Raw genomic sequence first — 13,678 nt, 5'->3', positions numbered from 1 at the left:
GGAATAAAAGGTGGATAAACGCCTGTAACCGCAATCTGATTATTTCTTAATTTTCTAAGCTCCCATGAGAGTGGCGAGCATTTCACTTTGCGTGTTGCGAAATCCTCTCCTTTCTACTATTCTGCTGCATTGAATAATAAATCTTTATTATTCAATGTCTGCTGCCAATGTTTGCTAAATAATGCACATTGCACAGTACACACGTCGTCTGCTGTTAATAGAGCCGTAAGGTAAGATGTGATTATGTTCTTTCAAAATCGAGAAGTATACTAAGTACTGTAGTGGTCGTTCCGTTAATAGTATATTAAGAAACAAGTGTATAATCAAGTCTTTAAAGCACGCGCAACGTTGCAAGTGCTTTAAAGACCAATTATACACGCGTTTCTTATAGTATTTTTTTATTATATCTGCAATATAATTTAAAAATAAGGGAAATACAATGAAATCATATTGACGTTATACTAGAATACATTTCTAATTAAGTGGGCTGATTATTTGTCATTCCATGATTGCCATGGAAATGTCACTTGACGTTCGCGTATTAAAAATCACCGTCTTTGTAAATAAAATGACTTCGGTTGAAGAAGACAATACACCGTCTATTCAGGGACTTATTCCTGCAGCAGAAGAACCTGTAACATCCAAATGCAAAAGCCTATTATAAAGAATATATGAAAATGGCGTGGAATAATAGGAAGCATCTTCCAAACAAGGTCTTAAATGCGTCGTTCATGCTGTCATATATGAAGGAAATATCAAAGGTAGGCATTTAAATCTTCTACCCTTCGGTGCATTCATTCAAAACTTGCGTTTGTGAAGCTTCCCACAAAGGATACGAGCCAAAGATACCTTTTTCATTTGCAAAAAGCTATCCGAGGGGATATTTTATTTCAATCCCACATTACAAATATAGTTTCATATGTCATATTTGAAGTAATGTTGCTTAGCAACCTTTAAAGCTCGGCGTGTTTTAATCACCTTTTTACGCACGCTCAGGCGTGTTTTAAACAGCGATTCTGATGCAGGTATAATAATAGTACATTATATATCAAGGTAGAGAAGTCCACTATTATTGCCTGAGCACCAAGATTACATCTCGAGGCGTTTGCGCCGAGGGGTGTAAGGTGCGAAGGCAATAATAGACTTCTCTACCGTGGTATATATACTATTTTTTTCACTACTAGCACTTGAAATACTCTAAATTAACATATTATATTGATAAGAAAGTGAACGGTTGGACAGAATTGTTTGTTTCTTAATTTAACATGACAATCAAGTACGTGGAAGTACAAGTCAAACAGGCCGTATTTTGTTCTGTCATTGAGATTTTTCAAAGAGTAATTTCGTTCGAATTTTTCAAAATGTGATAATTTTAGGTATGTAATTTCTCTGGAAATTGCGAATGGTGGCAATTATTCGTTTTAGAGAACTTGTCTAAACGTTCATTGAGTGAAATTTCGGGTTGTGTTTTCTAAAAGTGACAGCGTGACAGTTCTCATTATTGACTACTAGTTAATAATAAAAAATTATTAACCACTTTGAACAAATGCCGAGAAAACCTACTTTACAAATGGAAAAAAGGTTAATAATCATGTCATCAGACGCTAGTAGTGAAAAAAATAGTATATTAAGATACAAGTGTATAATCAAGTCTTTAAAGCACGCGCAACGAGTTTAAGGGCACGACGCAAAGCGGAGTGCCTTTAACGCTGCAAGTGCTTTAAAGACCAATTATACACGTGTATCTTATAGTATTTTTTATTATACCTGCAGTATAATTTAAAAATAGGAAATACAATGAAGTCATATTGACGTTATACTCAAATACACATGTCTAATTAAGTGGGCTGGGTGTTCGTAATTTCACGATTGCCATGGAAATGTCACTTGACGTTTGCTTAAAAAATCATCGTCTTTGTGAATTAAACGATTTCCGTTGAAAAAGATAATACACCGTCCATTAAATCGATTGTTGGAAAATCTAAACAAACGTTGGTAGGTGTAAAATCCAACTCCAGTAAAGCCTATTATAAAGAATATGAAAAGTTGTTTTCCATGGATGAATAGGAAGTTACTTACGAATACAGTCTTAAATGCATCCATAATGCTGGCATATATGAAGGAAATGTCAAAGGTATTTAAATCTTCTATATTTTGGTGCATTCATTAAAAACTTTAAAGCAATGCTGCGATTAAAAGGTGGAACAGATTTGGAAGCATACCCTAAATTACGCGCGTTTGTGAAAGCTTCAACCAAAGGATAGGTACAAAAGCCAAAGAAATGTTCTGCATTTACAGAAAGCGACCTAAGAGGATTTTTTATTTCATCCAAATGACAGTTTCAAAAGTCATACTTGAAGTATCGTTACTTAGCAACTTTAAAGCACGTGTGTTTTAAAGGCCCTTTTTCGCACGCATTTGAGTGTTTAAATGGAGATTGTGATTCAGGTATAATAAAAAAAGCAATTTTTACCGACTACACAATGCCTCAACTTAGTAATCATTGTTAGCTCATTCTAATTAACCAAATATGATTATAATTGATAATAATTCCCTACGACCCTAGGTCAACCGCAATAAAAAGGAGTATTAGCGTTCAAAATGCAAGGGTATCAGAGGGTTTTACACTTATAGCTAGGTATAACTATACAGACTAAGTGAAATACGGTTGGGAAGAGTTTTTAGCGCTTTTTTTTTTTTAAATCTAAAACGGAGCATGTAACTTTAGCGCATTTTCCATGAATTGATCAGTACTTCCCGAAAGGCCATGTAACGGACTAGGTAACAGATATGTTTGCCTTCAATACAAGAATCTGTGGTTAAAAATTCAAAAATATACCTATATAATAAGAAAGTTGACATTGCACAGACTATACGCAGTCGCACATTAACCGTCACGATTTTTCTTGATTGAGGTGCCACACTTATTAGCTACCGGCGCTACCGAATACAAAAAGAACGAACTCAATCAGTCTTATTCTCGTGGCATTGTTATTTTTGCAAATTTGCTACGTTTAACGAATTTGTTAAGTCGCGTTTAACAAATTGTTAAGTCGTTTTGTTCGTTTGCAATTCTGGTGTCACTTTGCTAGAAGCGAGTTAACAAGTAAGGGCGTGGCTACGGTTTTGCTACGCCATACCGCATGATGTAGCCGTTTCTTGTCCGTATATTCCGAAAATACGCACAAATAGTTCGAAAAACATTTTCTTTTTGAAAGAACTCCAAGAAATTGCAGCAGCCCTGAATAAATTAACTAACTGCTGTTCTCCACGACATAGTACATAGCTGCAATTTGGAGCCGAAATAGTTGAATTCGCCTAAAATTATTTGTAAATTTTTATATTTTTTAGTTATCGTTACTATTATTCTTCACGCTTACCTACTCTTATCTCGTTTGATATGTTTTATGAGTTTATTTTATTTTATTAACTTGTTCTTTTCGGACTTTCATTTTTTAATTCAAGATAAAACAACTCGCGTGCAATATCAGGAATATCTGCTTTTCTGCAGAAAAAAAGGCGGCTGTTTGAGGCAAATATTAAGAAAGATGTTCCTTCCAAAAATGATTTGTAGGAAGCACTCGCCTTGGACCTCAATAATCTCGATGGTACATAGAGATTGGTGCTTATACCTTCGTCCCTATCCATGACTCGTGACTCATGAGCATTTGAATCAGCAGTAATATCCTAAAATTTTGGGTGACAATTCAACTCATGTATAAAAAATCGCATAAGCCGCAGTGCAATTGTCACTTTGACAGCGGCAAAAGTTACCTGCATCTTTTCCAGCGACAAATGCACTAGTGGTTTTTTCACTATTCATTTTCGAACCAATTATCGCATTATCCTTTCCCATATGACTAGTTTGACGTCTGTCAATACTTGACTAGTTTCGTGAATTTCTTGTTCGTTAAATTGTCCTGCCGAATTACACTCGAGGTTTGTATTTAAACCGAGTAAATTTGGGTTGTTGCAACTCAAATCTGTATCCTTTTAGCAATTGAACTCGAAAAACTGTCAACCTAAAAATGCTCCACCTGCGGTGTCGCATTTTTATTAGTTGACAGTTTTTCTCGTCTAATTGCTAGGCAACAGATTTTCATTACCTAAACAACCCAAATTTACTCGGTAAAATACAAACCTCTTGTGCAATTATAAGTGAAAAATTGACTTGAAGTATTTCTTCGTAGCAAAACAATTTTACGAAAAATCACAAAATTTAATCAGGCATTTTTAAGCACACGGGATATTCGGCATGGTTATTTCTAGAATAAATACCTATTCACAGCGGTTTTAGTATTCGCGAAACAATTTGCACCAAAACTGGACATCGCGGAAGAGAAGTGCATTCGAAATTAGCACATTAGGCAGACAGTTTCGACTCTTCGTATCTAAGCAACCGCAAGTTTGTGGTCGTCTAAGTACCTTAATAGGGAAAATCAGAAGCGATACAATTGTTATAATACTAATTTTAACCTTTTATAAAGCTAGGCTTTATTCCATTTAAAATTATACATTATAGTAAATGAGTGACAAATTGACATACAAAAATAACAAACGATACAACGTCTAAATCATATCATTCATCGTGGCTTTCAAAATTTCCACCATAACAATAATAAATTTCAACTAGAACTATAGTCTCTGAGATATAGTGGTGGTCTTCTAGTTCTAGCTGATCGTCTTAATGTTTCGGATTCTAGATCCACAACAGGCTGAAGTTGCACATTTGAATCTTGAAGCTCTAGATTGATATCTTGATTTATTGTTGGCGGGTGAGGTTGTTGGACAACAACTTCAGGTTCTGGTCTAGAGGCTATTATCTCTCCTTGTCCTCCAATGGAAGCCAGGTGTCTATTGGATACAGTAGTTTCACGTCCATCTCGGAGGCGAACAAAGGAATAGTCAGCGTTTGACTCCAACAAGTCTACCTCTTCAACGAGAGGCTGGTATTTACTACTTCGGTCACAACGACGCAATAATACTTGTTCTGCCTCTGTCAGCCATGTAGGCATAGAAGTTCCATTAGGAGATCTTCTATTGTGTCGAAACATCCTTTCATGTGGTGTGCACTGTGCAGTTAATCGTAGTACATAAAAGAGAACGAATGGAATGTAGAGCGAATGATAGAACTTTTTCCCATTGTTCAATTGGTAAATTGTGAGTCTTCAGAGCTAGTTGAATTGCTTTCCATAATGTTGAATTAAGTTTTTCAACTTGACCATTTCCTTGAGGATTGTAAGCGGTAGTACGACTCGTGGCAATACCTCGTGAGTGCAAGTACTGCTTTACTTCACTAGACATAAACGATGCACCTCGATCTGAGCGTACATAGCTCGGCATACCAAACAACATGAAAAGTGAATTTAGATGAGTAATTACAGTCTTTGCGCTTACATCGGAGCATGGAAAAGCAAATGGAAAACGAGAGTATTCATCAATGACTGTAAGTATGAATCTATTCTTGGTATTCGTGGGAACAGGACCTTTAAAATCGATGCTGATTCGCTCAAAAGGTGACGTTGCTTTAATTAGTTCTGGTAGTGGATCTGAATGCCTATAATATTTGGGTTTTATTTCTGCACAAGTGCGGCAGTTGTTTGTCATAACTCGGATTTCTTCAATTGTATATGGTAAATTCTTATTTTTGAGCCAATGGTGCATTCTCGTTATACCAGGGTGACATAAATGATCGTGCAGTTCCTTCAATTTCAGATTTCTTGATTGTGAATTCATACTAGCAGAGATTCTTGACAAAGCGTCAGCAACGTGGTTTTCTCGTCCAGGTCTGTAGATGATATCGTAATTGAACGGAGATAGTTCCAAACGCCATCTTTGAATTTTCTCGTTCTTTATTTTACTAGGTAATTTAGAGTTAAACATAAAGCTTACAGATCTCTGATCTGTGATTAATTTGAAAGGTTTTCCAATTAAGAAGTGCCGCCATTTCTTCAACGACTCAACAATGGCGTAGGCCTCCTTCTCAATAGCCGAATGATTTTGTTCACAATTGTGCAAAGTTCTAGAATAGAAAGCCACTGGTCTCGAGTTTTGTGAAAGCGTAGCGGCAATTGAATGGTTCGAGGCATCTGTTTCAACTGTGAATGAGATGTTAAACTTTGTTTCAAGGGTGCTGAACCTTTCGTCACACTATCTGACGTCATAGCAAAATTAAGGCAGGTCGTAAATTAGTAGTTGGTTTACATATTGTCACATTGACGTTTCAACTTATTTATTAAGGTGTCACTATCGTTCATTATTATCAGACCGTCCAAGTTGACAATCACTTGTAAGGCATCTGGTCCTGATAGGTTTTTTCCTGTCCCCAGGTTTTATAATGGCTAAATGGTCATGTATTTAATGTAGAGGAACTCCGTTGGTATGAATTAAACTCGAGATTAAACTTTTTCCACCGTTTGTAATCACCTCATGTAACCGATTCTTTGCACCGACGACAGTCGAAATGGATACTGCCAGAGCATCAGAAACTCTTTGAGATGAAGTGTATGATGGTTACAGAAAACGCATAGGAACATTTGTAACTTAAAGTTTGTTTAGGCAGTTCGTAAATTAATATTTCGTTTACCTAATGTTGATGTGAAATTAAGCATGCTACCAATGTGAAGAATACGCGTTAAGTTGCGCGAATTTTAATGACCCTTAACTAGCCATTTGCAGAAGTAGAATAGGCCATGGTTTATCGGTAAGCCTTTCGCATTTATATATCTTACAAATTTGAGATAAAGCGTAGTCATTATACCACTGGCTCATTGAAATAACAACGCATACATACAGTTTCTGTTCTTTTGCCACACACTCGAGATATTCGCATAAGGATCTTGAATATCTACTGATCCGATTTATTTAAAAAAAACGCAATTGTGAGAGAAAACAGGCAGTGAAGATATTTATTCCTGAAAAAACTCTCAAATGTTCATATTCAAATCGTATGTACAAAAGAAAAAAACGACACTACACCACAAGTAGGTATATATGTATAAACGGCCCAAAATAATATTCTTAAACACGCTGATTCTCTTCTGCCTCATGAATATAATCATCATAATAATCTTCGTCACTATCAGATTCGTCCAAGGTGACAATCACCGGTAAGATGTATAATGTATCAATATGTTGTTCCCGTTCCCAGGCCTGGTTTATAATGCCTCTTGTATGATCAAAATATCTTTTCCATTTTTCCGGTGTAACCTAAACATTCAAGTTATTAAGTACTGTTTCACAAAACAGCATATAAAGAGGTTACTTTGTGCAGTGCCTCATTCCATAAAGACAAAACGGCACTGTGTGTGAAAGGCTGAATTGAACCGATCCTTGCATCGTAATGCCGTTTGCATTCTGACCATACCATTTCGATTGGATTATACTCGCAGTGATATGGAGGAAGTCTCAAAACACGATGACCATGTTGTAATGCTAATTCGTTCAATCTGTAAAAATCAACGTGGAGTGAAAAAAACCATAACAATCAGCTTCCTATCCAAAGGTCTACCTAACTGCAACCAAACATTTAATTATCAGCGATGCCTACCTAAATAGTTTTGGTGGTATATGATTTTTCACTACTTCCCAGATCTGATCTTGCATCATTGTTGGTGCAAATGTAATGTCTCGTGATGTTAGCCACTCTATAAGTGACATTTTTGTCCAGCATTGATTTGGACTTTTTTCTACCAATCCTGAATGGTAAGAAGCGTTGTCCATAATTATAAGAGAAGGTTCATCCAAGTTCGGGATCAATTGTTGTTCAAACCACTTCTCAAAGTTAAGGCACTTCATGGAGTCATGATAGTCTCCGGATTTGCTACCAGATTTAAAAATTAGACTTGCGTTTGGTACAAATCCATCTTCTGATCCTGCATGGAGTATTATATACCGAACCCCTTCACCACTTTTTTTCTAACTGTTTTGAGAGTACCATCTTGCCAGCTTCTTCTAAAAGACCCTTTACTGTATATCCAGGTTTCGTCTAAAACCACAGGTCGTAATGGAAAGAGTGAAGTTTCGTTGTGTTTAAAGTCTCTCAAAAATTGTAGTCTTCTTTGAGCTACATAGAGCTGTTCCATTAAAAATAATCTATTAGAAACGGTGCATCTCCGCCACTTGAATTTCAGTTTCTTCAAACTGCGGGCCAAAGAGGTAGCAGATATTTCTACGCCATCAAGTCGTTGAAGATTACTGTGTAAAGAACGGAGTGTAACATTCTCACCTATAAAATCAATTCAATTAGTGTTCTAGCGAACCTCTTCATTTGAAGCAAATCTTCCCTTAGAACATAAAGAATGTTATTTACCTGTGGCATACATTGCATAAATCCGTGTCCTTATTACATGTTCATGTATTTCATGCAGCGGAGGTCCGTGAGATAAACTAATAGCCACACTTTTTTGCGATTTGTACCTAATCGTCATCTTTTTTAACACCTCTTGTACTAATTCTTTTTACAGTCCACAACGATACACCCAGGGCAGCACAAACCCTCTGTGATTAAGTAAGCATATGATTATAGCAAACGCATAGGAAACACTTACATCATATACTGCGCTTACGGGTGTTAAAGTTTTTCCTGCTTCTTTTTCCCCTTGGAAGTACTGAATCAACTTCAAAATCAAACTTTGCTCACCTTCTGTGTATCGGTTCGTCATATTTACCTAATTGTAACGGTAATGACCTAAATTCATGATATGAGCGAATCGAACCTTTATGTAAAATTTTTAAAATACTTGTCTGTTAACGGCGTTGCTGCACTGTGGACTTGCCTAAGCGTTTTCAACTTTGATGATATTTACTTCACTTTTAACACAAACTACCTAATCAAAAGGCATTTAACACTGGAAATCTGTCTATAACGAAAATCGTTTGACGGATTGATATTATTGACAGATCAATAATTGGTTTATTGTCACGACTTACGTTAATGACGTAATTTTTTTGTCTCAATCGATTTAAATGTAATGAAGAGAGAATCACATTTATGACGTCAGGTTCAGCACCAGTGAAACAAAGTATATTATCGATAGCATTAACAGTAGACTTTGCAATCATAGACTTCAAGTTTTCGAAAGCGTTTAGCGCATCATTGTTCAATGGAATTGTGGGCTGTGAGCAAGGGGGTGAATTTTCTCTGAGAAATTTGGAATCCATTTAGAGTAATGGGCGAACATTCCCAGTGTTCTACGAAGTGAAGCGACATCATTTGGAGGAAGTAAGTCAAGTAGAGGTTTCAATCTGTCGTTGTCAGGTCTGATGATGTGGTTGTCAATAGAGTAACCCAATATTTTAATTGATTTAAGATTGAACTTACTTTTCTCCTTGTTTAGCGTAAGCCCGTATTTATTAACTGCATGCATAAATTTTTCAAGGTTCAAGTCATGATCTTCTTGCGTTTTTCCACAAACAGTTATATCATCAATATATGCGAATGTACCTGATAATTCTTCTTTTCGAATCACCCAATCAATTGTTCTTTGAAAAGCAGATACACCGTTGGTTACGCCAAAAGGAACTCTAGTAAACTGGTATAAATTTCTGGCAGCTTCGAATGCAGTGTACTTGTTTTCTTGAGAAAGAATTGGGACTTGGTGATAGGCACTCTGCAGATCTATAGTACTGAATACAGTGTAATTTGAGATTTTCGTGACAACTTCTTCTATATTTGGTAGTGGATATGCATCTAGTTGCGTGTAGCGATTTATAGTTTGCAAATAGTCAATAACCATCCTTTTCTTATGGTTCGTGTTATTAGTGATCAACACTTGTGCTCTCCAGGGAGACTGGCTTTCTTCAATTATACCTTCTCGTAACAGTTTCTTTACTTCAGCAGCTATGAATAGTTCATCCTCATGTGAGTGTTTGCGGGATCTTATTGCAATTGGTTTGCATTCTGTAGATAAGTTAGTAAATAATGGTACAGCGGGCACGGTTGCTTCGGCTACAGAGCAAATGTTGAGTGTTTGTTTTGGTCCTCCAAATGCAAGTTCCAAACTCGAGTGCATTTGCAATACATCATGACCAATGATCATGTCTGCACATAGGTCTTTTACAATGAGAAGTTCTAGATTTCTGTATGAGCATTCTCCAATGCGAATAGTTTGCCGTGTGAGATGTTTCACTTGTGACTTGAGAGATGAGGAAGCCATTGATACAGTTTGTTTACAATGTTGTTTTCTTAGATTAAGCAGATTCGCGAATCCTTCATTAATGAAACTGATGCTGCTTCCTGTATCGATAAGAGCGTCAGCGCGAACTCCTTTTACGAATGCTGTAACCATAGCTTTTTGAAGCGAAGAAGGTGCAGCAGCGGTGATATAAGCAGTGTAGTTTTCATATTTTTCTTGAAAACAGGCAGCACTGTTTTTACTGCGACAAACAGTTGAAAAATGGCCTTTCTTTCCACAGGTATGGCACTCAACATCCACTGCTGGACAGTTTTTCCGAGCGTGGACAGAGCCACCACAAAAAAAGCATTTACGTTTTGAATAATTTTTGGTTTCCGTAGATTTTGGTATTACAGCTACTGTTTCCACAGTAGAAGACGGATTAGGTGAAATTGCATTGACGATAGAAGATTGAGTTTTAAATATTGCAGAATTTCTTTCAGCTGTTTCCATTGACAGAGCTAGAGTGTAAGCTTGATCTAAGGATAATGTCAGATTCTCCAAAAGTCTCTGACGGATCTCTGATGAAATAATTCCTGCGATAAATGCTCCTCGTATATTCTCGTTTTTATTTGTCTCAGCATCCACTGCAGTGAATTGGCATTCCTTAGACAATTGTTTAAGTGCCTGGAGGTAAGTGTCAATAGATTCTCCAAACTGTTGACGCCTCGTGGCAAGCACATGCCTGGCGTAAATTACATTTCGAGGTTTGATGTATAGAGCATCGAGAATAATAAGCGCATCAGTGTAAGTTTCACAGTCACATACGTACGCAAATACTCGTGGCGAGATGTAGTTTACCAGCAGCTGTAGCTTGACGGCTTCAGAAAGCAATTGAATATTACTTGTTGCATCAGGGCCCATTGTAGTAGAGGCAGATGAGGCTTGTCGAGCTTTGAGAAAATTCTCAAAAGTTTTCTTCCAATGTTCCCATTCCAAGGTGGTGGAACTTAACGTCGGATCTCCGTCAAAGCGTTCGGGACGTAAGAATCTATCCATTTTTTAAATGGAATAAATTGTTATAATACTAATTTTAACCTTTTATAAAGCTAGGCTTTATTCCATTTAAAATTATACATTATAGTAAATGAGTGACAAATTGACATACAAAAATAACAAACGATACAACGTCTAGATCCATTAAAGAACAAATCATATCAACAATTTTAACACATTTTTAACCGCGGTAAAATTTTGACGTTTGCGAATTAATTGTTGAAGTATGGATATGTAACCATATCAATTCTAATTCTTTTATTACATGCAGGAAATAATCATATATAATACCATAAGTAGTCGAAGTATTGTCGAATATTTTTGAGGTGCTGTCACGAATGCTAGTTACGCTGATTAATACCACGAGCGCTTGCGCGAGTGGTATTAAAAAGCGTAACTAGCATGAGTGGAGCAGCAGCTCAAAAATAATCTACAAATACTTCGACTACGAATGGTATTCGGAGGACTATTCAATGAATCAAAAGAAAAATTAAGCATAATTACCCACGCGAATGAATTTCCATGACAACAATAAACGTCAAAATAAATTATGGAAGTTGCTTTTCATTTTGCTATTGATTCTATTCGAACTTTTGTGCTCCAAGCTAATTCGTTATGAGTGATTAAATTAAAAGATGTGGTGATAAGTCGGTTGTCGAAATTGATTAACAAACTAAGAAGAATGTTCCGGTTAATACGGCTAAATTTCGCGTCATTTCACTGGAGGAAGTTTGACAAATGTCATTGACAATTCAACTCATGTATAAAAAATCGCATAAGCCGCAGTGCAATTGTCACTTTGACGGCGGCAAAAGTTACCTGCAACTTTTCCAGCGACAAATGCACTAGTGGTTTTTTCACTTATTCATTTTCGAACCAAATATCGTATTATCCTGTCCCATATGACTAGATGACGTCTGTCAATAATTGATTAGTTTGGTGAATTTCTTGTTCGTTAAATTGTCCTGCCGAATTACACTCGAGGTTTGTATTTAAACCGAGTAAATTTGTGTTGTTGCAATTCAAATCTGTTGCCTTTTAGCAATTGAACTCTAAAAACTGTCAACCTAAAAATGCTCCACCTTCGGTGTCGCATTTTTATTAGTTGACAGTTTTTCTCGTCTAATTGCTAGGCAACAGATTTTCATTACCTAAACAACCCAAATTTACTCGCTAAAATACAAACCTCTTGTGCAATTATAAGTGAATAATCGCATTGAATTGTCGCTGAAATACCACACGTGAAATTATCGCTGAAATACCACACGTGAAATTATCACTATAATTCGTTCCCATTGGCTCAACAATTTGAAATCTCGACATTTCACTGGTCGAAATGTGACAAATGTTAGATGAATTGAATAGTCTGTAAAATATCGTGACCTGTAGCCGTAGTGTGAGTTATTTCACGTTAACAAAGTGCCAACGCCAATTCAGAAATGGCGTAAGAATCGTAGCAATTTTGCTAGGCATCTTGTTACGCTAACCAAACAAAACGGCTACCAGAATACCAATTTTTGTTAGACGTAGCAAATTTGCTCAGTTAACAAACAAAACGCTTAACAAGTGGCACGAGAATAAACCTGAATATCTTGAACACTGTAGGACTAGTTAAGGCCTCGGGCAGACGGACGGATGGACGGAGAAGGTGGCCATAATAGCGCCTTCCAACATAAGTTGGAAAATTCGTTAAAAAATTAGCGATTATACCTATATTTACTTTGGTTGTTAGGTCGGTCGATTTTTAAGTATAAATCCCCATTCAGATAGGTGGTAGTGCGGTGCCATTGCCTTGTTGTGCGGTGCGGGCTGGTGCTGACTACAGTGACTTTATAGGCACAGTGGCGACAACCCGGTACTCGTTTTTGATTGGAAGTTGGTTCCGATCGCCATATTGGAGCAAAATCATGGCTATTCGCGATTTACATTACCGTTTGAAACTGTTTTTGACGTTCAGATAATACGCTGACAGCACAATACTAACTCAAATAACTGTCGGGAGAGGGCGCCTCACAATTTGTAAATCGCTAATATTTTACACGTGTTTTTTGTTTTACGAAATTTGTCATTAAAGGTGCTGTTTAAACTAAAATTTGTATTGCAAATAATCGGTTCTACGTAAAGACGTAGTTTAGTGTGTTAAAAGTTAATAGAAATGTAAGTATTTTCTTAATTGGGTAATACAATTTTGTTTGTTTGACGAAGGACATGTGTCTAGTTTTTAGATATAATGGGTGGGTGTGCCGCTGAAGGATGCAGCAATTCCGCAAAGAAAGGTTTCTTGATGAAACGATTTCCGAGGGACCCAAAAAGAAAGCAGGAATGGATGGAATGGATAATCAAAATGAAAAAAGGCAACTGGCAACCAACTGATGCAATGCGCTTATGCGAAGTAAGTTTATTCTAAGTTTATTTAATCATGTCCTACGAGATAACTTTTACACTTCTTAATTAACATGGAGTACATATATTATTAAATAACTAGTTATTTCTGTAGGTCCACTTTG

At 36.6% G+C, this 13,678-nt stretch overlaps 1 protein-coding gene and 1 long non-coding RNA gene across 3 annotated transcripts; both read right to left on the bottom strand.

Moving 5' to 3' along the window:
• Positions 1-6,939: 6,939 nt before the first annotated feature.
• On the bottom strand, positions 6,940-7,785 carry LOC116159844. The gene is made up of 3 exons (XM_031472928.1): positions 7,550-7,785; positions 7,265-7,448; positions 6,940-7,209 (listed from the first exon to the last, which is right to left on the bottom strand). Exons 1-3 carry the CDS (start codon positions 7,720-7,722, stop codon positions 7,021-7,023), a joined length of 546 nt encoding a protein of 181 aa, XP_031328788.1. The 5' UTR covers positions 7,723-7,785; the 3' UTR covers positions 6,940-7,020.
• Positions 7,786-8,165: 380 nt separating this feature from the next.
• Positions 8,166-8,799, bottom strand: LOC116160567. 2 transcript variants are annotated; one of them, XR_004143248.1, is made up of 3 exons: positions 8,742-8,799; positions 8,312-8,689; positions 8,166-8,227 (listed from the first exon to the last, which is right to left on the bottom strand). It is a non-coding gene; the product is annotated as an uncharacterized LOC116160567 (long non-coding RNA). The 2 variants fall into 2 exon arrangements; XR_004143249.1 differs by having other exon boundaries at positions 8,312-8,499; positions 8,550-8,743.
• Positions 8,800-13,678: the final 4,879 nt, after the last annotated feature.

Source organism: Photinus pyralis, unplaced genomic scaffold (genome assembly GCF_008802855.1).
Source record: "Photinus pyralis isolate 1611_PpyrPB1 unplaced genomic scaffold, Ppyr1.3 Ppyr1.4_LG1, whole genome shotgun sequence".
NCBI lineage: Eukaryota > Metazoa > Arthropoda > Insecta > Coleoptera > Lampyridae > Photinus > Photinus pyralis.
Note: the sequence above shows the minus strand (reverse complement) of the source record. Positions and strands in the feature narration are given on the sequence as shown.